Below are 27054 nucleotides of genomic sequence, written 5' to 3'. Positions count from 1 at the left end.
AAATATAGGCAGAGACCGCTTCTCCAACAGAAATCCACGATCACGGTTGTAGGCGATGTCATGGTGACGTTGGCTCGCTAAACTCATGCGCAGAAAACGTAATCGGGTCTAACGTTGAGATACTTTTTGAGGAGATGGGAAACTTCATTGGCATCGTAGTCAAGCACCATGAGTCGTCAATGGTGCATTGTTGGCGATTCTGGGACAAGGAGGGTGAATGAGAGTCAATTGGGTGCTAGCTCAAAAACCCAACATTAGCATTATAAATATTTTCCGAGATAATTAACATGTTCTCTGTAATATCTTATAGCTTTTTGAAATCGTGACGTTGCAGACCATCGAGGAAAATAGGTTCTCGACTCATGCCGCGTTCACGTCCTCGTCGAAACTCTGACATTTCTGACTTGCTAACTGGTTTAAAACGGCATGTGTATAACTACAACCAATTTACAAGTGGAACATTTTAGAGTAATTTAGTTCCGACGTGAACGTGGTAACATTCCTTGACTTTTAGAAGGGATTGCGTGACGATTATCTTAGCAACCGTTTGACGCAGCATGACGACAGAGTGTTGTACGTTTCTCCATTTATTTCCCGGTGTGATTGTTGTCTCTTCCTCTATTATCTCGGTCGAACTGTGCACGTGTGCAGGCCGTCAAATCAAAAGCCACTCCTTCGATATAAAGTTGTTTTTGACGGAAATGAAAACGTGTGAGTTTGTCACTAACGAGGTTAGAGTAATAATATGTTAAACTACTTAAGACGTTGGCTCGAATCTAGGTTGTGCGTTTAGATTTGGAGAACATTTACATCTAAGAAAAAAAAAAGTGAACTTCTCTCACTAACGTGTTGAAACCCAAACCCCGGCGGAGTCTGCTTGGTCTGGTTCCGAAACGTTCTCGGAAGTGTCGCGCCTCTGGGTTTAGAAACTCTTTGACGGGACCAAAGACAAGACCGTGGAAACTACCGGCAGCGACTTCACTGCCTGAGTGTTGACGAAATGGACTGCTCAAATCTAACGAACGTACGCACAGAGTCCAACGATTACCAGGTAACAATAATGCAAACCTGTCGAAAATGTTTTGTTTCATTATGTGTAGTTGTATTGGTATTACTTGATGCCGCTTTAAATTGCCTAGTGTGTGAGCTTGTGTAACCTAAAAACAAAGACGGCTACTACTGCGACAATGTATGAACAGCTGAGGTATATGTAGTGGAGTCCAGTCCGCTAAACTGTATGGAACAACCGAACCCTTCAGCGGCATTCAGGGTCGGCACCTTTGGAAACGACGGTGATACATTGTTGCAATATTGCGGCATTGATTGTTGATCTAAATTTAAAGGTCGATAAAGACTGCGATCACAAGAACTAGGCCTATAATTGCGACAAAGAGCTTGTTACCAAGCTGCAATTTATAATAGCAGACAACTTATTTATTGATCAGGTAGTTACGTGTACTCAAATATAATGTTGCTGCTATTTTATCTAAGAACTGTAATGTCGTCCGTGTGTACAGGGGTGTTGTGCTGCCGGAGCACGGAGGAGCTGCGCTCCTAAACCTTTTTCAATTTGACTCGAGAATACATGGAGCTGGTCAAACAATTTCTGGAACAATAATTCCGATACATTCTAAATAAATGATATTTAATTACCACTCCAATTCAATGAAACTATAGAATGACAAACCAAATACATATGTATAGCAGCCTAGAGGGAGGTGGATAAGCGGTGGTTCCTTCTCTCTGGTAGTGGCAGGAATGATGAATGACAGTTAGGCTGGCTGTGTGCACTGCAGAGACCCTTCAGAGGCCTGACCACTGTGGCCAATCACAACGCTAGAGAAACAAACCGTCTGCCTTGAGGATGTTCATAAAACTCCACAGACCCCTTCTTGAGCAGTGGAACCCAGATCTATATGTCACCACTTGGTTAAGGTGACACCGTTTTGCCCAGGACACCCAAAAACAAAGCCCAAGGATCCTGACCCCCTCTGGAAGTTGCTGTAGCCCTGCTTGGGATATTTAGTCAACATTTGGCTGTTGGTTGAGACACAGGGCCCGTTCTAGCTGGGTATGTCAGGGTGGGCAATTGGAAATGTGAATTGGGCCAAGATGGAGGTAATGCATTTAGGTTATAGTTTATTGAGATGCATGAATACACCACACCAAAAACGTGATTTTTATGGCTGTTTTAAAACGAATTTCCTGCAATTCTTCATAGTAATGATTTATGTTCACTACTTGCTCAGTTGATTTAATAGCCTTTTTTATCTATGCAAATAAATTCTATGAATTGATAGTTAACTTCTGTTATTTAATTCTCTAGTAGGATATATTGTAACCATGTGTTCAAGCTAATCAAATCAAAGCTTATTTATGATACAGCATGTAAACTATAGAATGAAATGCCTGCTCGCAATAAAGCTCTCCTCTCAGACAGTGGCATGATATTAAGCTATGTGTATTTACATTAGTCTATAGCCTACAAACAGCTACAGCGCCTTCGGAAAGTATTCAGACCCCTTGACTTTTTCCACATTTTGTTACGTTACAGCTTTATTCTAAAATTGATGAAATTGTTTTTTTCCCTCATCAATCTACACACAATACCCCATAACAGATCCTCTCAAGCTCTGTCAGGTTGGATGGGGAGCGTCGCTGCACAGCTATTTTCAGGTCTCTCCAGAGATGCTTGATCGGGTTAAAGTCCCGGCTCTGGCTGGGCCACTCAAGGACATTTAGAGACTTGTCCCGAAGCCACTCCTGCGTTGTCTTGGCTGTGTGCTTAGGGTCGTTGTCCTGTTGGAAGGTGAACCTTCAGCCCAGTCTGAGGTCCTGAGCACTCTGGAGTAGGTTTTCATCAAGGATTTCTCTGTACTTTGCTCCGTTAAACTTTGCCTCGATCCTGACCAGTCTCCCAGTCCCTGCCACTGAAAAACATCCCCACAGCATGATGCTGCCACCACCATGCTTCACCGTAGGGATGATGCCAGGTTTCCTCCAGACGTGACACTTGGCATTCAGGCCAAAGAGTTCAATCTTGGTTTCATCAGACCAGATAATCTTATTTCTTCTGGTCTGAGAGTCCTTTAGGTGCCTTTTGGCAAACTCCAAGCGGGCTGTCATGTGCCTTTTACTGAGGAGTGGCTTCCATCTGGCCACTCTACCATAAAGGCCTGATTGGTGGAGTGCTGCAGAGATGGTTGTCCTTCTGGAAGGTTCTCCCATCTCCACAGAGGAGCTCTGTCAGAGTGACCATCGGGTGCTTGGTCACCTCCCTGACCAAGGCCCTTCTCCCCAATTCTTCAGTTTGGCCGGACGGACAGCTCTAGGAAGAGTCTTGGTGGTTCCAAACTTCTTCCATTTAAGAATGATGGAGGCCACTGTGTTATTGGGGACCTTCAATGCTGCAGAAATGTTATGGTACCCTTCCCCAGATCTGTGCCTCGACACAATCCTGTCTCGGAGCTCTACGGACAATTCCTTTGACCTCATGGCTTGGTTTTTGCTCTGACATGCACTGTCAACTGTGGGACCTTATATAGACAGGTGTGTGCCTTTCCAAATCATGTCCAATCAATAGAATTTACCACAGGTGGACTTCAATCAAGTTGTAGAAACATCTCAAGGGTGATCAATGGAAACAGGATGCACCTGAGCTCAATTTCGAGTCTCATAGCAAAGGGTCTGAGAATTTCTGTTGATTATTTTGAATACATTTGCAAACATTTCTAAAAAACTGTTTTTGCTTTGTCATTATGGGGTATTGTGTGTAGATTGCTGAGGATAAAAAAAAAAATCAATTTTAGAATAAGGCTGTAACGTGACAAAGTGGAAAAAGTCAAGTGGTCTGAACACTTTCTGAATGCACTTTACACTACGTAGTCACAGGCCTATTAGACTATAGCCTACTGCAAACTATTGTTGTTTGTTCCTGAACAGGCCAAATGGCAGAGCTATCCTTCAGCTATCCTTCAGCTATCCTTCAGCTATCCTTCAGCTATCCTTCAGCACCACAAGTTGGTTGAACTTCTTTCATTAACATCATTGTGTGATTCTGTCCTTCCTCTTAATGTCCTTAAGTCCTTTTGCTTAAAATAACCCTCGTCAAGTTCTGTCTAATAGTCCCCCTCATCAAGTTCTGTCTAATAGTCCCCCTCATCAAGTTCTGTCTAATAGTCCCCCTCGTCAAGTTCTGTCTAATAGTCCCCCTCGTCAAGTTCTGTCTAATAGTCCCCCTCGTCAAGTTCTGTCTAATAGTCCCCCTCATCAAGTTCTGTCTAATAGTCCCCCCTCGTCAAGTTCTGTCTAATAGTCCCCCTCATCAAGTTCTGTCTAATAGTCCCCCTCATCAAGTTCTGTCTAATAGTCCCCCTCATCAAGTTCTGTCTAATAGTCCCCCTTCATCAAGTTCTGTCTAATAGAAGATGATCACTTCTCACAATGGTGCTGGTTTAGTAAAGTTAGATCAAAGCTGAATCAATGTCTTGCAAGATCACAATAATGAATTTGCATTTTACATAACAGAACTGAATATAATATAATATAATGGCATAGCATAGTTAGCATATAACGTTCCTGTTACACCAAAAACACCGAACTTCTAATGCCATTTTAGGGTGGTTAGCTGAAGCTGAATAGTCAGTATAATGGGTCAGGGTTAATGCGCCAAAACCCAACAGCAAAATACAAGGCTAATAGTTTACATTTCAGTCATTTACACTCTCATCCATTTTATTTTCATACTGGCCCCCCGTGGGAAACGAACCCACAACCCTGGCGTTGCGAAAGCCACGCTCTACCAACTGGGCTACAGGGGACTAGCTGCTCTGATTCACCAAACAGTAATTCAAGAAGATCTAAATGCATATTCCCATGAAACTGATTGAGATCACGTGATTGGCCTAGAGCAACACAAGGAGATGCAGTATGGACAGTAAAACATGACAGATTATCATTCACCACTGAAAGTGACGATGGCCCATTTTAAATGAGGGGTGCCTAACTTGGTGTTTGAGGGTAAAAATATACATAGTTCTTTAGACTATGGCCTATGTGTGGGCAAATAGGCAGATGTTGCAATTGGAGGACGCATTTTTCAATGCATATTTCATAATGGTAATAGGTTATTAAATTGGATACGTCTGTCGGTCCAAACTTTGAGGAAATTATGTCATTTACTTTTTGTTGTTGTTGCACTCCCTCACCTAAAAACATGGCGCTCCACCGTTGGCTAGATCAGATGAAACATGGCGCTCCACCGTTGGCTAGATCAGATGAAACATGGCGCTCCACCGCTGGCTAGATCAGATGAAACATGGCGCTCCACCGTTGGCTAGATGAGATGAAACATGGCGCTCCACCGTTGGCTAGATCAGATGAAACATGGCGCTACACCCCTGGCTAGATCAGATGAAACATGGCGCTCCACCCCTGGCTAGATCAGATGAAACATGGCGCTCCACCCTGGCTAGATCAGATGAAACATGGCGCTCCACCCCTGGCTAGATCAGATGAAACATAGCGCTCCACCGCTGGCTAGATCAGATGAAACATAGCGCTCCACCCCTGGCTAGATCAGATGAAACATGGCGCTCCACCCCTGGCTAGATCAGATGAAACATGGCGCTACACCGCTGGCTAGATCAGATGAAACATGGCGCTCCACCCTGGCTAGATCAGATGAAACATGGCGCTCCACCGCTGGCTAGATCAGATGAAACATGGCGCTCCACCCCTGGCTAGATCAGATGAAACATGGCGCTACACCGCTGGCTAGATCAGATGAAACATGGCGCTCCACCCCTGGCTAGATCAGATGAAACATAGCGCTCCACCGCTGGCTAGATCAGATGAAACATGGCGCTCCACCCCTGGCTAGATCAGATGAAACATAGCGCTCCACCCCTGGCTAGATCAGATGAAACATGGCGCTCCACCGCTGGCTAGATCAGATGAAACATAGCGCTCCACCCCTGGCTAGATCAGATGAAATATAGCGCTCCACCGCTGGCTAGATCAGATGAAACATAGCGCTCCACCCCTGGCTAGATCAGATGAAACATGGCGCTCCACCCCTGGCTAGATCAGATGAAACATAGCGCTCCACCGCTGGCTAGATCAGATGAAACATGGCGCTCCACCCCTGGCTAGATCAGATGAAACATGGCGCTACACCGCTGGCTAGATCAGATGAAACATGGCGCTCCACCCCTGGCTAGATCAGATGAAACATAGCGCTCCACCCCTGGCTAGATCAGATGAAACATAGCGCTCCACCCCTGGCTAGATCAGATGAAACATGGCGCTCCACCCCTGGCTAGATCAGATGAAACATGGCGCTCCACCCCTGGCTAGATCAGATGAAACATGGCGCTCCACCCCTGGCTAGATCAGATGAAACATGGCGCTCCACCCCTGGCTAGATCAGATGAAACATGGCGCTCCACCCCTGGCTAGATCAGATGAAACATAGCGCTCCACCCCTGGCTAGATCAGATGAAACATGGCGCTCCACCCCTGGCTAGATCAGATGAAACATGGCGCTCCACCCCTGGCTAGATCAGATGAAACATGGCGCTCCACCGCTGGCTAGATCAGATGAAACATGGCGCTCCACCGCTGGCTAGATCAGATGAAACATGGCGCTCCACCCCTGGCTAGATCAGATGAAACATAGCGCTCCACCCCTGGCTAGATCAGATGAAACATGGCGCTCCACCCCTGGCTAGATCAGATGAAACATGGCGCTCCACCCTGGCTAGATCAGATGAAACATAGCGCTCCACCCCTGGCTAGATCAGATGAAACATGGCGCTCCACCCCTGGCTAGATCAGATGAAACATGGCGCTCCACCCCTGGCTAGATCAGATGAAACATAGCGCTCCACCGCTGGCTAGATCAGATGAAACATGGCGCTCCACCGCTGGCTAGATCAGATGAAACATGGCGCTCCACCGCTGGCTAGATCAGATGAAACATGGCGCTCCACCCCTGGCTAGATCAGATGTCTCAAAGACTGCATACTGATGTACAACTAATGGAATATTCTCAATCTCAAACCAGTGGTAACACAATTTGAAGGTGCATTTGTTTGCTATCTGTATGTCAGATAGGCCTAACATTCTGAAACGTTATCAAATATATTTAAATTGATGTTTTGGTGACTGTATGCTTCAAGATGGGGCGGCAGGTAGCTTAGTGGTTAAGAGCGTTGTGCCAGTAACCGAAAGGTTGCTGGTTCTAATCCCCAAGCCGACTAGGTGAAAAATCTGTCGATGTGCCCTTGAGCAAGGCACTTAACCCTAATTGCTCCTGTAAATCGCTCTGGATAAGAGTGTCTGCTAAATGACTAAAATGTAAAATGTAAGATGAATAAGCTGTGTTCTTCAATTGTTTTCATACAGAACAGCCATAAAGACCCAGACCAGCACCACAGCACAGAGGAGACAGAGGATGAGCCCTTGCTTCGAAACAACCCCAGGCGTTTTGTCATCTTCCCAATCCAGTACCCTGACATCTGGAGGATGTACAAACAGGCCCAGGCCTCCTTCTGGACCGTGGAAGAGGTGGGGGCTTATTAACTTGAATTCCAAATGCCTCCTATGCCCTGGAAAGACTCAGGCAATCCCCAGATTACATGAAATAATACTCCCTCATTTTGAAGGGGAAAAAACTGAATGATGGTGGTTGCTTCCTAGATGTATTTGTGGTTTGTAACAGCCTACTGTCAGGAAATAGGCTACATGCAACACAGTCTCACTCACTTAAAAAAAACAAAGCACCGTTTAATGGAGGTGGTTGATGTGTGGTTTAACTGTTTATAACTGTCTGTGCTGCAGGTGGATCTATCTAAGGATCTGGCACACTGGGACAACCTGAAGCCTGATGAGAAACACTTCATCTCTCACATCTTAGCATTCTTCGCTGCCAGCGACGGCATCGTCAGCGAGAACCTTGTGAGTCCCTCTCTTCCTCCTCTTCTCTCCTCTTCCTCTTCTCTCCTCTTCCTTCTCTCCTCTTCTCTTCTCTCCTCTCCTCTCCTCTCCTCTTCCTCCTCTCCTCTTCCTCTTCTCCTCTTCATCCGCTTCTCTCCTCTTCCTCCTCTCCTCTTCATCATCTTCCTCCTCTTCCTCCTCTCCTCTCCTCTTCCTCCTCTTTCTCCTCTCCTCTTCCTCCTCTTTCTCCTCTCCTCTTCATCCCCTTCATCATCTTCCTCCTTTTCTCTCCTCTCCTCTGAAGCCAAATCAAAAGGGTCTATAGGGTGTTGGAAAGGTGTTGGACACCCTGGTCTATAGGGTGTTGGAAAGGTGTTGGACACCCTGGTCTATAGTAATGGTAGTATTGTATTACACTGTATTTTCACACCAGCCTATTCATCCCTAATATAACCATGTATATGTTCTCCATCCCTCAGGTCCAGAGGTTTAGTCAGGAGGTGCAGCTTCCAGAGGCCCGCTCCTTCTATGGCTTCCAGATCCTCATAGAGAACGTCCACTCTGAGATGTATGGCATGCTTATCAATACTTACATCAGGGACTCTAAGGAGAGGTACGTGACTAGAGTCTAATGAGATGTATGGCATGCTAATCAATACTTACATCAGGGACTCCAAGGAGAGGTACGGGACTAGAGTCTAATGAGATGTATGGCATGCTAATCAATACTTACATCAGGGACTCCAAGGAGAGGTACGGGACTAGAGTCTAATGAGATGTATGGCATGCTAATCAATACTTACATCAGGGACTCCAAGGAGAGGTACGGGACTAGAGTCTAATGAGATGTATGGCATGCTAATCAATACTTACATCAGGGACTCCAAGGAGAGGTACGGGACTAGAGTCTAATGAGATGTATGGCATGCTAATCAATACTTACATCAGGGACTCCAAGGAGAGGTACGGGACTAGAGTCTAATGAGATGTATGGCATGCTAATCAATACTTACATCAGGGACTCCAAGGAGAGGTACGTGACTAGAGTCTAATGAGATGTATGGCATGCTAATCAATACTTACATCAGGGACTCCAAGGAGAGGTACGGGACTAGAGTCTAATGAGATGTATGGCATGCTAATCAATACTTACATCAGGGACTCCAAGGAGAGGTACGGGACTAGAGTCTAATGAGATGTATGGCATGCTAATCAATACTTACATCAGGGACTCCAAGGAGAGGTACGGGACTAGAGTCTAATGAGATGTAGTGGCATGCTAATCAATACTTACATCAGGGACTCCAAGGAGAGGTACGGGACTAGAGTCTAATGAGATGTATGGCATGCTAATCAATACTTACATCAGGGACTCTAAGGAGAGGTACGTGACTAGAGTCTAATGAGATGTATGGCATGCTAATCAATACTTACATCAGGGACTCCAAGGAGAGGTACGGGACTAGAGTCTAATGAGATGTATGGCATGCTAATCAATGCCCACATCAGGGACTCCAAGGAGAGGTACGGGACTAGAGTCTAATGAGATGTATGGCATGCTAATCAATACTTACATCAGGGACTCCAAGGAGAGGTACGGGACTAGAGTCTAATGAGATGTATGGCATGCTAATCAATACTTACATCAGGGACTCTAAGGAGAGGTACGGGACTAGAGTCTAATGAGATGTATGGCATGCTAATCAATACTTACATCAGGGACTCCAAGGAGAGGTACGGGACTAGAGTCTAATGAGATGTATGGCATGCTAATCAATACTTACATCAGGGACTCCAAGGAGAGGTACGGGACTAGAGTCTAATGAGATGTATGGCATGCTAATCAATACTTACATCAGGGACTCCAAGGAGAGGTACGGGACGTGTGGAATGAAGCATCTCAGAGTAGGAGTGGGGATCTAGGATCAGGTCCATATAACCGTATTCATCAGGGACTCCAAGGAGAGGTACGGGACGTGTGGAATGAAGCATCTCAGAGTAGGAGTGGGGATCTAGGATCAGGTCCATATAACCGTATTCATTATGATCCAAAAAGGCAGAACTGATCCTAGATCAGAACACCTACTCTAAGATGCTTTATGAACACAGGCCCTGATCTCCTCACCAGGTGGGATATGAAGCTCATTTTGTCAGTTGAGATCATTGTGGTGAAAAGGACTTTGATGAGGGTTTGGTTGGTGCAGGTTTTGATCAGTAATTAAACCCAGTTCTGCCTGTGTCTTGTCTGTACAGGGAACATTTGTTCAATGCCATTCAGACTATGCCGTGTGTGAGAAGGAAAGCAGACTGGGCGATCCAGTGGATCACTGACACCAAATCCACTTTTGGTGAGTTGATTTAAAAAAAGAAGAATATCACAGCGGTAACGTCAACATTACTGTAGTGGTAGTGTTGACCCTGTGTAATGCATGGCCAGGAAATAGATCCTCAGGCGGAAATGGAAAATGTTTGATATGTGTTGTTGGATTATTATTGTGTGTGTTTATGAAATTGTAAATAATTCCGCCTTCGCTGCTATTGATACCAAATGTTGCCTTTTTATTTTTTTAAATAAACCGTTCTGTTCATGTTTGTATTCATCCACAGGGGAACGGATCGTAGCATTCGCTGCAGTGGAGGGCATCTTCTTCTCAGGGTCGTTTGCTGCTATTTACTGGTTGAAGAAGAGAGGCCTGATGCCGGGGCTCACCTACTCCAATGAGCTCATCAGCAGAGACGAGGTTAGATGTTCTATATCCCTCAAACTCACTCTGGACCCCGGGGAGTGTCATGAATTAACTAGCAGGTAGAAACATCAACCAGAAGTGTTGGGGCCCTCCAGGACCGGGATTGAACAATCCTTTTATTAAGTCTCTTTTCAAAGGACAATATACTTGTTTACACGTCTGAGCTACATCTTGATGCATCATGAACATTTTCTAGTGAAGTCTCTTCAACGTTTTGGTGTTATTTGATTAGAAATGTAGCAACCGCTAAAACGTATTGACCTCTCTGCCAATGCAACTGTCACCATAGTGTTGATCTTTAACTTCTGTCTGTATCTTCAGGGCCTGCACTGTAACTTGGCCTGTCTGTTTGTATCTTCAGGGCCTGCACTGTAACTTGGCCTGTCTGTTTGTATCTTCAGGGCCTGCACTGTAACTCCGCCTGTCTGTTTGTATCTTCAGGGCCTGCACTGTAACTTGGCCTGTCTGTCTGTATCTTCAGGGCCTGCACTGTAACTTCGCCTGTCTGTCTGTATCTTCAGGGCCTGCACTGTAACTTGGCCTGTCTGTCTGTATCTTCAGGGCCTGCACTGTAACTCCGCCTGTCTGTTTGTATCTTCAGGGCCTGCACTGTAACTCCGCCTGTCTGTTTGTATCTTCAGGGCCTGCACTGTAACTTGGCCTGTCTGTTTGTATCTTCAGGGCCTGCACTGTAACTTGGCCTGTCTGTCTGTATCTTCAGGGCCTGCACTGTAACTTGGCCTGTCTGTCTGTATCTTCAGGGCCTGCACTGTAACTCCGCCTGTCTGTCTGTATCTTCAGGGCCTGCACTGTAACTTGGCCTGTCTGTTTGTATCTTCAGGGCCTGCACTGTAACTTGGCCTGTCTGTTTGTATCTTCAGGGCCTGCACTGTAACTTGGCCTGTCTGTTTGTATCTTCAGGGCCTGCACTGTAACTTGGCCTGTCTGTTTGTATCTTCAGGGCCTGCACTGTAACTTCGCCTGTCTGTTTGTATCTTCAGGGCCTGCACTGTAACTTGGCCTGTCTGTTTGTATCTTCAGGGCCTGCACTGTAACTTGGCCTGTCTGTTTGTATCTTCAGGGCCTGCACTGTAACTCCGCCTGTCTGTTTGTATCTTCAGGGCCTGCACTGTAACTCCGCCTGTCTGTCTGTATCTTCAGGGCCTGCACTGTAACTTGGCCTGTCTGTCTGTATCTTCAGGGCCTGCACTGTAACTTGGCCTGTCTGTCTGTATCTTCAGGGCCTGCACTGTAACTCCGCCTGTCTGTTTGTATCTTCAGGGCCTGCACTGTAACTCCGCCTGTCTGTTTGTATCTTCAGGGCCTGCACTGTAACTTGGCCTGTCTGTTTGTATCTTCAGGGCCTGCACTGTAACTTGGCCTGTCTGTTTGTATCTTCAGGGCCTGCACTGTAACTTGGCCTGTCTGTTTGTATCTTCAGGGCCTGCACTGTAACTTGGCCTGTCTGTTTGTATCTTCAGGGCCTGCACTGTAACTTGGCCTGTCTGTTTGTATCTTCAGGGCCTGCACTGTAACTTGGCCTGTCTGTCTGTATCTTCAGGGCCTGCACTGTAACTTGGCCTGTCTGTTTGTATCTTCAGGGCCTGCACTGTAACTTGGCCTGTCTGTTTGTATCTTCAGGGCCTGCACTGTAACTTGGCCTGTCTGTCTGTATCTTCAGGGCCTGCACTGTAACTTCGGCCTGTCTGTCTGTATCTTCAGGGCCTGCACTGTAACTTGGCCTGTCTGTTTGTATCTTCAGGGCCTGCACTGTAACTTGGCCTGTCTGTCTGTATCTTCAGGGCCTGCACTGTAACTTGGCCTGTCTGTTTGTATCTTCAGGGCCTGCACTGTAACTTGGCCTGTCTGTCTGTATCTTCAGGGCCTGCACTGTAACTTGGCCTGTCTGTCTGTATCTTCAGGGCCTGCACTGTAACTTGGCCTGTCTGTCTGTAACTTCGCCTGTCTGTTTGTATCTTCAGGGCCTGCACTGTAACTTGGCCTGTCTGTTTGTATCTTCAGGGCCTGCACTGTAACTTGGCCTGTCTGTTTGTATCTTCATGGCCTGCACTGTAACTTGGCCTGTCTGTCTGTATCTTCGCCTGTCTGTTTGTATCTTCAGGGCCTGCACTGTAACTTGGCCTGTCTGTTTGTATCTTCAGGGCCTGCACTGTAACTTGGCCTGTCTGTCTGTATCTTCAGGGCCTGCACTGTAACTTGGCCTGTCTGTTTGTATCTTCAGGGCCTGCACTGTAACTTGGCCTGTCTGTCTGTATCTTCAGGGCCTGCACTGTAACTTGGCCTGTCTGTCTGTATCTTCAGGGCCTGCACTGTAACTTGGCCTGTCTGTCTGTATCTTCAGGGCCTGCACTGTAACTTGGCCTGTCTGTTTGTATCTTCAGGGCCTGCACTGTAACTCCGCCTGTCTGTCTGTATCTTCAGGGCCTGCACTGTAACTTGGCCTGTCTGTCTGTATCTTCAGGGCCTGCACTGTAACTTGGCCTGTCTGTTTGTATCTTCAGGGCCTGCACTGTAACTCCGCCTGTCTGTTTGTATCTTCAGGGCCTGCACTGTAACTTGGCCTGTCTGTTTGTATCTTCAGGGCCTGCACTGTAACTCCGCCTGTCTGTCTGTATCTTCAGGGCCTGCACTGTAACTTGGCCTGTCTGTTTGTATCTTCAGGGCCTGCACTGTAACTTGGCCTGTCTGTCTGTATCTTCAGGGCCTGCACTGTAACTCCGCCTGTCTGTCTGTATCTTCAGGGCCTGCACTGTAACTTGGCCTGTCTGTCTGTATCTTCAGGGCCTGCACTGTAACTCCGCCTGTCTGTTTGTATCTTCAGGGCCTGCACTGTAACTTGGCCTGTCTGTCTGTATCTTCAGGGCCTGCACTGTAACCTGGGCCTGTCTGTCTGTATCTTCAGGGCCTGCACTGTAACTTGGCCTGTCTGTCTGTATCTTCAGGGCCTGCACTGTAACTCCGCCTGTCTGTTTGTATCTTCAGGGCCTGCACTGTAACTTGGCCTGTCTGTCTGTATCTTCAGGGCCTGCACTGTAACTTGGCCTGTCTGTTTGTATCTTCAGGGCCTGCACTGTAACTCCGCCTGTCTGTTTGTATCTTCAGGGCCTGCACTGTAACTTGGCCTGTCTGTCTGTATCTTCAGGGCCTGCACTGTAACTTGGCCTGTCTGTCTGTATCTTCAGGGCCTGCACTGTAACTTGGCCTGTCTGTTTGTATCTTCAGGGCCTGCACTGTAACTTGGCCTGTCTGTTTGTATCTTCAGGGCCTGCACTGTAACTCCGCCTGTCTGTTTGTATCTTCAGGGCCTGCACTGTAACTTGGCCTGTCTGTCTGTATCTTCAGGGCCTGCACTGTAACTTGGCCTGTCTGTCTGTATCTTCAGGGCCTGCACTGTAACTTGGCCTGTCTGTCTGTATCTTCAGGGCCTGCACTGTAACTCCGCCTGTCTGTTTGTATCTTCAGGGCCTGCACTGTAACTTGGCCTGTCTGTCTGTATCTTCAGGGCCTGCACTGTAACTTGGCCTGTCTGTTTGTATCTTCAGGGCCTGCACTGTAACTCCGCCTGTCTGTCTGTATCTTCAGGGCCTGCACTGTAACTTGGCCTGTCTGTCTGTATCTTCAGGGCCTGCACTGTAACTTGGCCTGTCTGTCTGTATCTTCAGGGCCTGCACTGTAACTCCGCCTGTCTGTTTGTATCTTCAGGGCCTGCACTGTAACTTGGCCTGTCTGTCTGTATCTTCAGGGCCTGCACTGTAACTTGGCCTGTCTGTTTGTATCTTCAGGGCCTGCACTGTAACTTGGCCTGTCTGTTTGTATCTTCAGGGCCTGCACTGTAACTTCGCCTGTCTGTCTGTATCTTCAGGGCCTGCACTGTAACTTGGCCTGTCTGTCTGTATCTTCAGGGCCTGCACTGTAACTTGGCCTGTCTGTCTGTATCTTCAGGGCCTGCACTGTAACTTGGCCTGTCTGTTTGTATCTTCAGGGCCTGCACTGTAACTTGGCCTGTCTGTCTGTATCTTCAGGGCCTGCACTGTAACTTGGCCTGTCTGTTTGTATCTTCAGGGCCTGCACTGTAACTTCGCCTGTCTGTTTGTATCTTCAGGGCCTGCACTGTAACTTGGCCTGTCTGTTTGTATCTTCAGGGCCTGCACTGTAACTTGGCCTGTCTGTTTGTATCTTCAGGGCCTGCACTGTAACTTGGCCTGTCTGTTTGTATCTTCAGGGCCTGCACTGTAACTTGGCCTGTCTGTTTGTATCTTCAGGGCCTGCACTGTAACTTGGCCTGTCTGTTTGTATCTTCAGGGCCTGCACTGTAACTTGGCCTGTCTGTTTGTATCTTCAGGGCCTGCACTGTAACTTGGCCTGTCTGTCTGTATCTTCAGGGCCTGCACTGTAACTTGGCCTGTCTGTCTGTATCTTCAGGGCCTGCACTGTAACTTGGCCTGTCTGTCTGTATCTTCAGGGCCTGCACCTGTAACTTGGCCTGTCTGTTTGTATCTTCAGGGCCTGCACTGTAACTTGGCCTGTCTGTTTGTATCTTCAGGGCCTGCACTGTAACTTCGCCTGTCTGTTTGTATCTTCAGGGCCTGCACTGTAACTTGGCCTGTCTGTTTGTATCTTCAGGGCCTGCACTGTAACTTGGCCTGTCTGTCTGTATCTTCAGGGCCTGCACTGTAACTTGGCCTGTCTGTTTGTATCTTCAGGGCCTGCACTGTAACTTGGCCTGTCTGTTTGTATCTTCAGGGCCTGCACTGTAACTTGGCCTGTCTGTCTGTATCTTCAGGGCCTGCACTGTAACTTGGCCTGTCTGTCTGTATCTTCAGGGCCTGCACTGTAACTTGGCCTGTCTGTTTGTATCTTCAGGGCCTGCACTGTAACTTGGCCTGTCTGTTTGTATCTTCAGGGCCTGCACTGTAACTTGGCCTGTCTGTTTGTATCTTCAGGGCCTGCACTGTAACTTGGCCTGTCTGTTTGTATCTTCAGGGCCTGCACTGTAACTTGGCCTGTCTGTCTGTATCTTCAGGGCCTGCACTGTAACTTGGCCTGTCTGTCTGTATCTTCAGGGCCTGCACTGTAACTCTGGCCTGTCTGTCTGTATCTTCAGGGCCTGCACTGTAACTTGGCCTGTCTGTCTGTATCTTCAGGGCCTGCACTGTAACTTGGCCTGTCTGTTTGTATCTTCAGGGCCTGCACTGTAACTTGGCCTGTCTGTCTGTATCTTCAGGGCCTGCACTGTAACTTGGCCTGTCTGTCTGTATCTTCAGGGCCTGCACTGTAACTTGGCCTGTCTGTCTGTATCTTCAGGGCCTGCACTGTAACTTGGCCTGTCTGTCTGTATCTTCAGGGGCCTGCACTGTAACTTGGCCTGTCTGTCTGTATCTTCAGGGCCTGCACTGTAACTTGGCCTGTCTGTATCTTCAGGGCCTGCACTGTAACTTGGCCTGTCTGTTTGTATCTTCAGGGCCTGCACTGTAACTTGGCCTGTCTGTCTGTATCTTCAGGGCCTGCACTGTAACTTGGCCTGTCTGTTTGTATCTTCAGGGCCTGCACTGTAACTTGGCCTGTCTGTCTGTATCTTCAGGGCCTGCACTGTAACTCCGCCTGTCTGTCTGTATCTTCAGGGCCTGCACTGTAACTTGGCCTGTCTGTTTGTATCTTCAGGGCCTGCACTGTAACTTGGCCTGTCTGTTTGTATCTTCAGGGCCTGCACTGTAACTTGGCCTGTCTGTCTGTATCTTCAGGGCCTGCACTGTAACTTGGCCTGTCTGTCTGTATCTTCAGGGCCTGCACTGTAACTCCGCCTGTCTGTTTGTATCTTCAGGGCCTGCACTGTAACTTGGCCTGTCTGTTTGTATCTTCAGGGCCTGCACTGTAACTTGGCCTGTCTGTTTGTATCTTCAGGGCCTGCACTGTAACTTGGCCTGTCTGTCTGTATCTTCAGGGCCTGCACTGTAACTTGGCCTGTCTGTTTGTATCTTCAGGGCCTGCACTGTAACTTGGCCTGTCTGTTTGTATCTTCAGGGCCTGCACTGTAACTTGGCCTGTCTGTTTGTATCTTCAGGGCCTGCACTGTAACTTGGCCTGTCTGTCTGTATCTTCAGGGCCTGCACTGTAACTTGGCCTGTCTGTCTGTAACTTCGCCTGTCTGTTTGTATCTTCAGGGCCTGCACTGTAACTTCGCCTGTCTGTTTGTATCTTCAGGGCCTGCACTGTAACTTGGCCTGTCTGTTTGTATCTTCAGGGCCTGCACTGTAACTTGGCCTGTCTGTTTGTATCTTCAGGGCCTGCACTGTAACTTGGCCTGTCTGTCTGTATCTTCAGGGCCTGCACTGTAACTTGGCCTGTCTGTCTGTATCTTCAGGGCCTGCACTGTAACTTGGCCTGTCTGTCTGTAACTTCGCCTGTCTGTTTGTATCTTCAGGGCCTGCACTGTAACTTGGCCTGTCTGTTTGTATCTTCAGGGCCTGCACTGTAACTTGGCCTGTCTGTCTGTATCTTCAGGGCCTGCACTGTAACTTGGCCTGTCTGTTTGTATCTTCAGGGCCTGCACTGTAACTTGGCCTGTCTGTCTGTATCTTCAGGGCCTGCACTGTAACTTGGCCTGTCTGTCTGTATCTTCAGGGCCTGCACTGTAACTTGGCCTGTCTGTTTGTATCTTCAGGGCCTGCACTGTAACTTGGCCTGTCTGTCTGTATCTTCAGGGCCTGCACTGTAACTTCGCCTGTCTGTTGTACAGCTACATAGTGAAGAGACCGTCAGAGGACCGGGTAAAGGACATTATCACCAAAGCTGTCAGCATTGAGCAGGTGAGTCAGTCAAATTAATACTGTCTAACATCCGAGGTAGATGCATGACTCTCGCCCAGGGCTGTTGCGGTGACCGTATTACTGTCGCACCGGCGGTCACAAGTCATAAAGGCAGCTAAATTCCACGTGAACATTTAGTCACGGTAATTAGGCTTCTCCAAGCTCTGATGCTGCTGCTGGTCATTAGTAGCCTACCAAACTTGCTAACTGCCTGGTACTCAGCACTCTATTGTCCCTCTAATCACTCTGACATCAATGCAAATGTCATCAAAAATCTAATCAAACACTTCATGAGAGCCCATGAGCTCATGTTGAGCAACATTTCTACAGGCTATGGAGTAGCGGGAGAAAACAGAGTGATGGCCTCTACTAAAAAGAGGAGGATCCCATCAGCTTTCTATAGGCTAGGCCTACTATATTTATTTCTCTACTTTCCTAATATTAAGCACATTGCTTCTCTTTACAACAGGAGTATAGCCTACCTGGCTGGCATGAAAATGAACCACGGGAAAGCGTCCTCCATTCGCTATTTACAAGCATTTCACTACACCCACAATAACATCTGCTAAATATGGGGATGTGACCAATACAATTGATTTGAAGAGCATAGATGACATGTCTTTTTCCCCGCTGCCCCTGTTTAGAGACAGGTGCCTGATAATGGTCCATTCTAAATCAAAACTAATTTCACATATATATTATTTAGTGAATGTAAAGACAAGATTAAATCAAGAATAGTCTGATGGGTAACAATATTAGCCTAAATTATATATTATCACTTGTGAATGATTTATCACTTGTGAATTATATATTATCACTTGTGAATGATGTATTATCACTTGTGAATGATTTATCACTTGTGAATTATATATTATCACTTGTGAATGATGTATTATCACTTGTGAATTATAAATTATCACTTGTGAATGATGTATTGTCACTTGGGAATGACGTATTGTCACTTGGGAATGACGTATTGTCACTTGGGAATGATGTATTGTCACTTGGGAATGACGTATTGTCACTTGGGAATGACGCCCAGCATAAGAAACAGCCTTTCTTTCTCTACTTTTTCTAATCATAGTCCACACCCCATGTAGCCCTATACATTTTAATAAGGTTTGTATCACAACTAGTGGCCAAATAACTTCTTAAAAAGAAGCACATTAATCTGCTTTACAAGGGGTGTAGAGACTAACTGGCAGACATAGACAGCGTGTGAGTTTCATGTTTGGGGAAGATCATTTTCAGGATAAAAATGCACCTTTATAATAAAAAGCATTACATGCATAATTGCATTTGCGGTCACTTTTTGATTGCTGCGCTTATAATGTGAAGAAATAGAAGAATAGTTTATCAACATTTTAAGATAAACGTTCTCATCTGTTGCATCAGCCTCATTGCTTTTAGAAGGTCTTTTGATGCTAGTGGTTGTATTAATTTGGGATCTATCACATCCCACAACTGTCCCAGACTATGTTTGGAATATTTATCTCTCTCACAGAATAGAACAGGTCAACTGTTGTACTATGGGGGATAGTAGATTGACATGGGCTAGTGCTTTTGCTGTTCGTTAGGCCGACTCATCTTGTTGGCTGACGAAAAGTACATGTGGACAGTTCTTCCAACGTCTTCAATATACACCTTGGAATTGGATAAGGACACATGCAGTTGCGTCCCCGATGTGTCTGTCTTAACTTGTAGCCTGTAAGAAGGACCCGATCACATGACGGAGAGCCCTGTGAGTGGGAGGTGATTCAGCGCAACGCACCACTCAGGGAGAAGGGCACAACGCACCACTCAGGGAGAAGGACACAACGCAGCACTCAGGGAGAAGGACACAACGCACCACTCAGGGAGAAGGACACAACGCAGCACTCAGGGAGAAGGACACAACGCACCACTCAGGGAGAAGGACACAACGCACCACTCAGGGAGAAGAACACAACGCAGCACTCAGGGAGAAGGGCACAACGCACCACTCAGGGAGAAGGACACAACGCAGCACTCAGGGAGAAGGACACAACGCACCACTCAGGGAGAAGGACACAACGCAGCACTCAGGGAGAAGGACACAACGCAGCACTCAGGGAGAAGGACACAACGCACCACTCAGGGAGAAGAACACAACGCAGCACTCAGGGAGAAGGGCACAACGCAGCACTCAGGGAGAAGAACACAACGCAGCACTCGGGGAGAAGGGCACAACGCATCACTCAGGGAGAAGGACACAACGCACCACTCAGGGAGAAGGACACAACGCACCACTCAGGGAGAAGGACACAACGCACCACTCAGGGAGAAGGACACAACGCACCACTCAGGGAGAAGGACACAACGCACCACTCAGGGAGAAGGACACAACGCAGCACTCAGGGAGAAGGGCACAACGCAGCACTCAGGGAGAAGGGCACAACGCACCACTCAGGGAGAAGGGCACAACGCACCACTCAGGGAGAAGGGCACAACGCACCACTCAGGGAGAAGAACACAACGCACCACTCAGGGAGAAGGACACAACGCACCACTCAGGGAGAAGGACACAACGCACCACTCAGGGAGAAGGGCACAACGCACCACTCAGGGAGAAGGGCACGACGCACCACTCAGGGAGAAGGGCACAACGCACCACTCAGGGAGAAGGGCACAACGCACCACTCGGGGAGAAGGACACAACGCACCACTCGGGGAGAAGGACACAACGCACCACTCAGGGAGAAGGACACAACGCACCACTCAGGGAGAAGGGCACAACGCACCACTCAGGGAGAAGGGCACAACGCACCACTCAGGGAGAAGGGCACAACGCACCACTCAGGGAGAAGGGCACAACGCACCACTCAGGGAGAAGGGCACAACGCACCACTCAGGGAGAAGGGCACAACGCAGCACTCAGGGAGAAGGGCACAACGCACCACTCAGGGAGAAGGGCAAGGGAGAAGGACACAACGCACCACTCAGGGAGAAGGACACAACGCACCACTCAGGGAGAAGGACACAACGCACCACTCAGGGAGAAGGGCACAACGCACCACTCAGGGAGAAGGGCACAACGCACCACTCAGGGAGAAGGGCAAGGGAGAAGGACACAACGCACCACTCAGGGAGAAGGACACAGCACCACTCAGGGAGAAGGACACAACGCACCACTCAGGGAGAAGGGCACAACGCAGCACTCAGGGAGAAGGACACAACGCACCACTCAGGGAGAAGGACACAACCCACCACTCAGGGAGAAGGACACAACGCAGCACTCAGGGAGAAGGACACAAGGCACCACTCAGGGAGAAGGACACAACGCACCACTCAGGGAGAAGGACACAACGCACCACTCAGGGAGAAGGACACAACGCACCACTCAGGGAGAAGGACACAACGCACCACTCAGGGAGAAGGACACAAGGCACCACTCAGGGAGAAGGACACAACGCACCACTCAGGGAGAAGGACACAACGCACCACTCAGGGAGAAGGACACAACGCAGCACTCAGGGAGAAGGACACAACGCAGCACTCAGGGAGAAGGGCACAACGCACCACTCAGGGAGAAGGGCACAAGGCAGCACTCAGGGAGAAGGGCACAAGGCACCACTCAGGGAGAAGGACACAACGCAGCACTCAGGGAGAAGGACACAACGCAGCACTCAGGGAGAAGGACACAACGCAGCACTCAGGGAGAAGGGCACAACGCACCACTCAGGGAGAAGGGCACAACGCACCACTCAGGGAGAAGGGCAAGGGAGAAGAACACAACGCACCACTCAGGGAGAAGGACACAACGCACCACTCAGGGAGAAGGACACAACGCACCACTCAGGGAGAAGGGCACAACGCACCACTCAGGGAGAAGGACACAACGCACCACTCAGGGAGAAGGACACAACCCACCACTCAGGGAGAAGGACACAACGCAGCACTCAGGGAGAAGGACACAAGGCACCACTCAGGGAGAAGGACACAACGCACCACTCAGGGAGAAGGACACAACGCACCACTCAGGGAGAAGGACACAACGCAGCACTCAGGGAGAAGGACACAAGGCACCACTCAGGAGAAGGACACAAGGCACCACTCAGGGAGAAGGACACAAGGCACCACTCAGGGAGAAGGACACAACGCACCACTCAGGGAGAAGGACACAACGCACCACTCAGGGAGAAGGACACAACGCACCACTCAGGGAGAAGGGCAAGGGAGAAGGACACAACGCACCACTCAGGGAGAAGGACACAACGCACCACTCAGGGAGAAGGACACAACGCACCACTCAGGGAGAAGGGCACAACGCAGCACTCAGGGAGAAGGACACAACGCACCACTCAGGGAGAAGGACACAACCCACCACTCAGGGAGAAGGACACAACGCAGCACTCAGGGAGAAGGACACAAGGCACCACTCAGGGAGAAGGACACAACGCACCACTCAGGGAGAAGGACACAACGCACCACTCAGGGAGAAGGACACAACGCAGCACTCAGGGAGAAGGACACAAGGCACCACTCAGGGAGAAGGACACAACGCACCACTCAGGGAGAAGGACACAACGCACCACTCAGGGAGAAGGACACAACGCAGCACTCAGGGAGAAGGACACAACGCAGCACTCAGGGAAAAGGGCACAACGCACCACTCAGGGAGAAGGGCACAAGGCAGCACTCAGGGAGAAGGGCACAAGGCACCACTCAGGGAGAAGGACACAACGCAGCACTCAGGGAGAAGGACACAACGCAGCACTCAGGGAGAAGGACACAACGCACCACTCAGGGAGAAGGACACAACGCACCACTCAGGGAGAAGGGCACAACGCACCACTCAGGGAGAAGGACACAACGCACCACTCAGGGAGAAGGGCACAACGCACCACTCAGGGAGAAGGGCACAACGCACCACTCAGGGAGAAGGGCACAACGCACCACTCAGGGAGAAGGACACAACGCACCACTCAGGGAGAAGGACACAACGCAGCACTCAGGGAGAAGGGCACAACGCAGCACTCAGGGAGAAGGGCACAACGCACCACTCAGGGAGAAGGACACAACGCACCACTCAGGGAGAAGGACACAACGCACCACTCAGGGAGAAGGGCACAACGCACCACTCAGGGAGAAGGGCACAAGGCAGCACTCAGGGAGAAGGACACAACGCACCACTCAGGGAGAAGGGCACAACGCACCACTCAGGGAGAAGGGCACAACGCACCACTCAGGGAGAAGGGCACAACGCACCACTCAGGGAGAAGGGCACAACGCACCACTCAGGGAGAAGGGCACAAGGCACCACTCAGGGAGAAGGACACAACGCACCACTCAGGGAGAAGGACACAACACACCACTCAGGGAGAAGGACACAACACACCACTCAGGGAGAAGGGCACAAGGCAGCACTCAGGGAGAAGGACACAACGCACCACTCAGGGAAAAGGGCACAACGCACCACTCAGGGAGAAGGGCACAACACACCACTCAGGGAGAAGGGCACAAGGCAGCACTCAGGGAGAAGGACACAACGCACCACTCAGGGAAAAGGGCACAACGCACCACTCAGGGAGAAGGGCACAATGGCCACTGGCCGCAAAAGGCATGGATTTTTTTTAGGGTGCATTAGGGCCACACAAAGGGGATGCAGCGGTGAAATCCAAGGCATTATCAAGTGCTTGTCAAATTGTGAATGAGTGGCTGATGAAGTGTGTACATCCTCCGCAACAAACAAAGCAGAGCTCCTGCCTTTCAAGATACTTTTTTCAAATCATCATTAGAGTCGCATCATGCAGCCTTAGAATGTATTAAAAATCAAAACGTAGAGCCCAACGTTTGTAGAACAACTAAAGTTTCATAAATAACTCTAAATTAAGCATAATAGGAGGGTCTGATTCTTTGTTAACCTCTCAACACAGAATAGCCGCATGTGGCCACTCCCTCAAATCAGTTTGGAGAAAATATCCTTTCTATTTTATTCAGCTTTGTTCAATTGTATTCTTCATACTATAAAATAATGGCATGGAATTCTAAGCTAATCTAGTCTGCTAAATGAACTAGTGTAGCCCACAGCCATATGGCATAGCCAGATCAGGACCTAACAGAAGGACAACTCAGAGGATGCTATTCTGTTCTTCTGAAATAGACTACATTTTCTTCATATTATGTTTCTTTAGACCTGTCTAAAATAAATAATGGATGTATTGTGAAGGTGTAGGCTATATTACATGGATTTATTAGACTTTTTAAATGTAGATTTTCCAAAGGTCTGCATCAGTGGCTTGTAGGCTATGAGTGGAAGCCAGGAGATGCTAAATGGGTTTATGTTAATTACCGGTCAATTACTGCTAGACCGACAGTTATTTGCTTGACAATCACCGGTTGAAATTGACCACCACAGCCCTACTCTCGCCATTATAAAAATAGACTTTATTGTAAATCCTTTAACAACAGTGTGAGGTTTGGTTCATAGACCTTTATCACACAGATACTATTACTATCTAACATGAATCTAGAACATGTCCATAACTACACATGTTAACATGAATCTAGAACATGACCATAACCACACATGTTAACATGAATCTAGAACATGTCCATAACTACACATGTTAACATGAATCTAGAACATGTCCATAACCACACATGTTAACATGAATCTAGAACATGTCCATAACTACACATGTTAACATGAATCTAGAACATGTCCATAACTACACATGTTAACATGAATCTAGAACATGTCCATAACCACACATGTTAACATGAATCTAGAACATGTCCATAACCACACATGTTAACATGAATCTAGAACATGTCCATAACCACACATGTTAACATGAATCTAGAACATGTCCATAACTACACATGTTAACATGAATCTAGAACATGTCCATAACCACACATGTTGACGTTTCAGGAGTTTCTGACGGAGGCCTTACCTGTGGATCTCATTGGGATGAACGGTGTACTGATGAAGCGGTACATTGAGTTTGTGGCAGATCGTTTGCTCCTAGACCTGGGATTGGCCAAGGTGAAGCTTTCATCATTTAGTTGATTGTACAACCTAGTATGTTGTGTTGTTTTACCTGTGTAGGTAGCGTATGCAGCCTGAGTGCCAGACGGTTTGTCCTGTCAATCCAACTCTCTGTCACTCATTGGCAAGACAAACATTTTCAATGACAAAATGGAGTTGGCAAGAGCAAAACAGATGCTTTGTATTCCAGGTTTATCTGGCAGAAAACCCCTTCGACTTCATGGAGTCCATCTCACTGGAAGGGAAAACCAACTTCTTTGAGAAGCGTGTGGCTGAGTACCAGAGGTCTGGAGTGATGTCGAACACCTTGGACCGTGGCTTCACCCTGGATGCAGACTTCTAGTTGGAACACACAGAAGAAAAGGAGGAGGTACTCCACAACAACAACAGATGCTATTGGAGGGAATCCGGATTGAAAAGCCAAAGGAAAAATGATATAACCACATAGGTGCTGAGTAGCATAAAGAAATCCAAGTTCAGGTACTTGTGTGGGTCTGAAAGTTAAAAAGCCCAAACATTGTCACATTATTACACTATTGAGCTGTATATTTCATTTATATTTGTTGTATTTTATCTTGATAAAACAAGGACCTCACACTGACAATGGCAGTAATACCAGTGACCGCAATGCAAAGATTTTAATAAGGAATAATTTATAAATACCTTTTTGTTTGTTTTTAATAAAATTAATACTGCTCATAGTCTCTCTCTCTCTCTCTCTGATAATCATTTGCTCTAGATGCATAGCTAGACCTATTAGGAAGAATGTATATTTTGTGTGTGTGTTTGCAAAACTTTCACACGGCGAAACACTGTCATATTTTCCTTTTTATCACACCCGCTTCTGCATATTTCCAGCGCTACTTCTTCTTCTTTTTCCTCTGTGGGTTTTATGGCGGACTACAACCCAAAAAGGTGTATTGCCACCACCAACTGGACGGGTTGAAACCAAAACAAGGTAAAAAGAATATCCATACGTGATGGGGAAAACTAACTTAATTTTTTAGAAAGTTCTGAGAACTTCTCTGTTCTACTCAGGACACGGTAAGAGGAGTTTTTTAAGTTGCCTGCCTGTCACACAGCTGCAGCTGAAAACAGGCAAAACTCAAAGGATGTTGAGTCACTCACATTTACGTCATTTAGCAGAAAGCTCTTATCCAGAGCCACTTACACATTGGTGCGTTCAATTTAGGATAGCCAGTGGGACAACCACTTTATTTTAATTTAAATTTTTTATGGGGGGGGTAGAAGGATTACTGTTATACTATCCCAGGTATTCCTTAAAGAGGTAGGGTTTCAAGTGTCTCCGGAAGGTGGTCAGTGACTCCGCTGTCCTGGCGTCGTGAGGGAGCTTGTTCCACGATTGGGGTGCCAGAGCAGCGAACAGTTTTGACTGGGCTGAGCGGGAACTGTGCTTCCGTAGAGGAAGGGGAGCCAGCAGGCCAGAGGTGGATGAACGCAATGCCCTCGTTTGGGTGTAGGGACTGATCAGAGCCCGAAGGTACGGAGGTGCCGTTCCCCTCACAGCTCCGTAGGCAAGCACCATGGTCTTGTAGCAGAAGCCAGTGGAGTGTGCGGAGGAGCGGGGTGACGTGAGAGAACTTGGGAAGGTTGAACACCAGACGGGCTGCGGCATTCTGGATGAGTTATAGGGGTTTAATGGCACAGGCAGGGAGCCCAGCCAACAGCGAGTTGCAGTAATCCAGACGGGAGATGACAAGTGCCTGGATTAGGACCTGTGCCGCTTCCTGTGTAAGGCAGGGTCGTACTCTGCGAATGTTGTAGAGCATGAACCTACAGGATCGGGTCACCGCTACTCACACTTGTAGAAGTCTTGTGTTCAGGGTCAGGCTGTAGTTGAAATACAATATATGAGGCTGAAGAAGGCCTTGTAGATTTCGGAACAGTGTGACTGTTGTCTTTACGTGTATTGGTGAAGAAAGCCGAGATGAAACCAGCCAAGAGGATTTCTGTTGCCGATGGCAAAGAGCCTGATGACGATACGACCCTTAACCCCTGTTTGAACCCTTCACCGTGGGTGACTTCTTTATACCCTCGTTGCTAAATGTATCCTGCAGAATTCCAGTATTTTCATTGACTGTGCCGTTTAAGACCCTTTTATAAGGCCACAATGGCATTGTTAGGGGATTAGGCAGTGACTCAGGTTTAGGCCCAAATGGCACCCTATTCCCTCCCCATAGGGCTCTGGTCGTAGTACACTAAAGTAGTGCACTATATAGGGAATAGGGTGTCATTCTCTGGTCTAAAGTAGTGCACTATATAGGGAATAGGGTGCCATTCTCTGGTCTAAAGTAGTGCACTATATAGGGAATAGGGTGTCATTCTCTGGTCTAAAGTAGTGCACTATATAGGGAATAGGGTGTAATTCTCTGGTCTAAAGTAGTGCACTATATAGGGAATAGGGTGCCATTCTCTGGTCTAAAGTAGTGCACTATATAGGGAATAGGGTGCCATTCTCTGGTCTAAAGTAGTGCACTATATAGGGAATAGGGTGTCATTCTCTGGTCTA

The 27054-nt window shown here is 47.8% G+C and overlaps 1 protein-coding gene across 2 annotated transcripts; it reads left to right on the top strand.

The window, feature by feature from the left end:
- rrm2b (ribonucleotide reductase M2 b) lies at positions 1-25225 on the top strand. Of its 2 annotated transcripts, none has more exons than XM_041869320.2 (9): positions 1-1051; positions 7408-7569; positions 7843-7959; positions 8418-8506; positions 10192-10286; positions 10546-10679; positions 17408-17512; positions 24408-24521; positions 24715-25225. In XM_041869320.2, the coding sequence occupies exons 1-9, from the start codon at positions 1001-1003 to the stop codon at positions 24865-24867; spliced, it is 1020 nt and encodes a 339-aa protein (XP_041725254.1). In that variant the 5' UTR covers positions 1-1000; the 3' UTR covers positions 24868-25225. The 2 variants fall into 2 exon arrangements, with proteins under 2 accessions (XP_041725254.1, XP_041725253.1); XM_041869319.2 differs by having other exon boundaries at positions 2-1051; positions 8418-8551.
- The last annotated feature ends 1829 nt before the right edge of the window (positions 25226-27054 follow it).

Source organism: Coregonus clupeaformis, unplaced genomic scaffold (genome assembly GCF_020615455.1).
Source record: "Coregonus clupeaformis isolate EN_2021a unplaced genomic scaffold, ASM2061545v1 scaf0085, whole genome shotgun sequence".
In the NCBI taxonomy this organism is placed as follows: Eukaryota; Metazoa; Chordata; class Actinopteri; order Salmoniformes; family Salmonidae; genus Coregonus; species Coregonus clupeaformis.
This window is presented reverse-complemented; position numbering and strand designations above follow the sequence as displayed.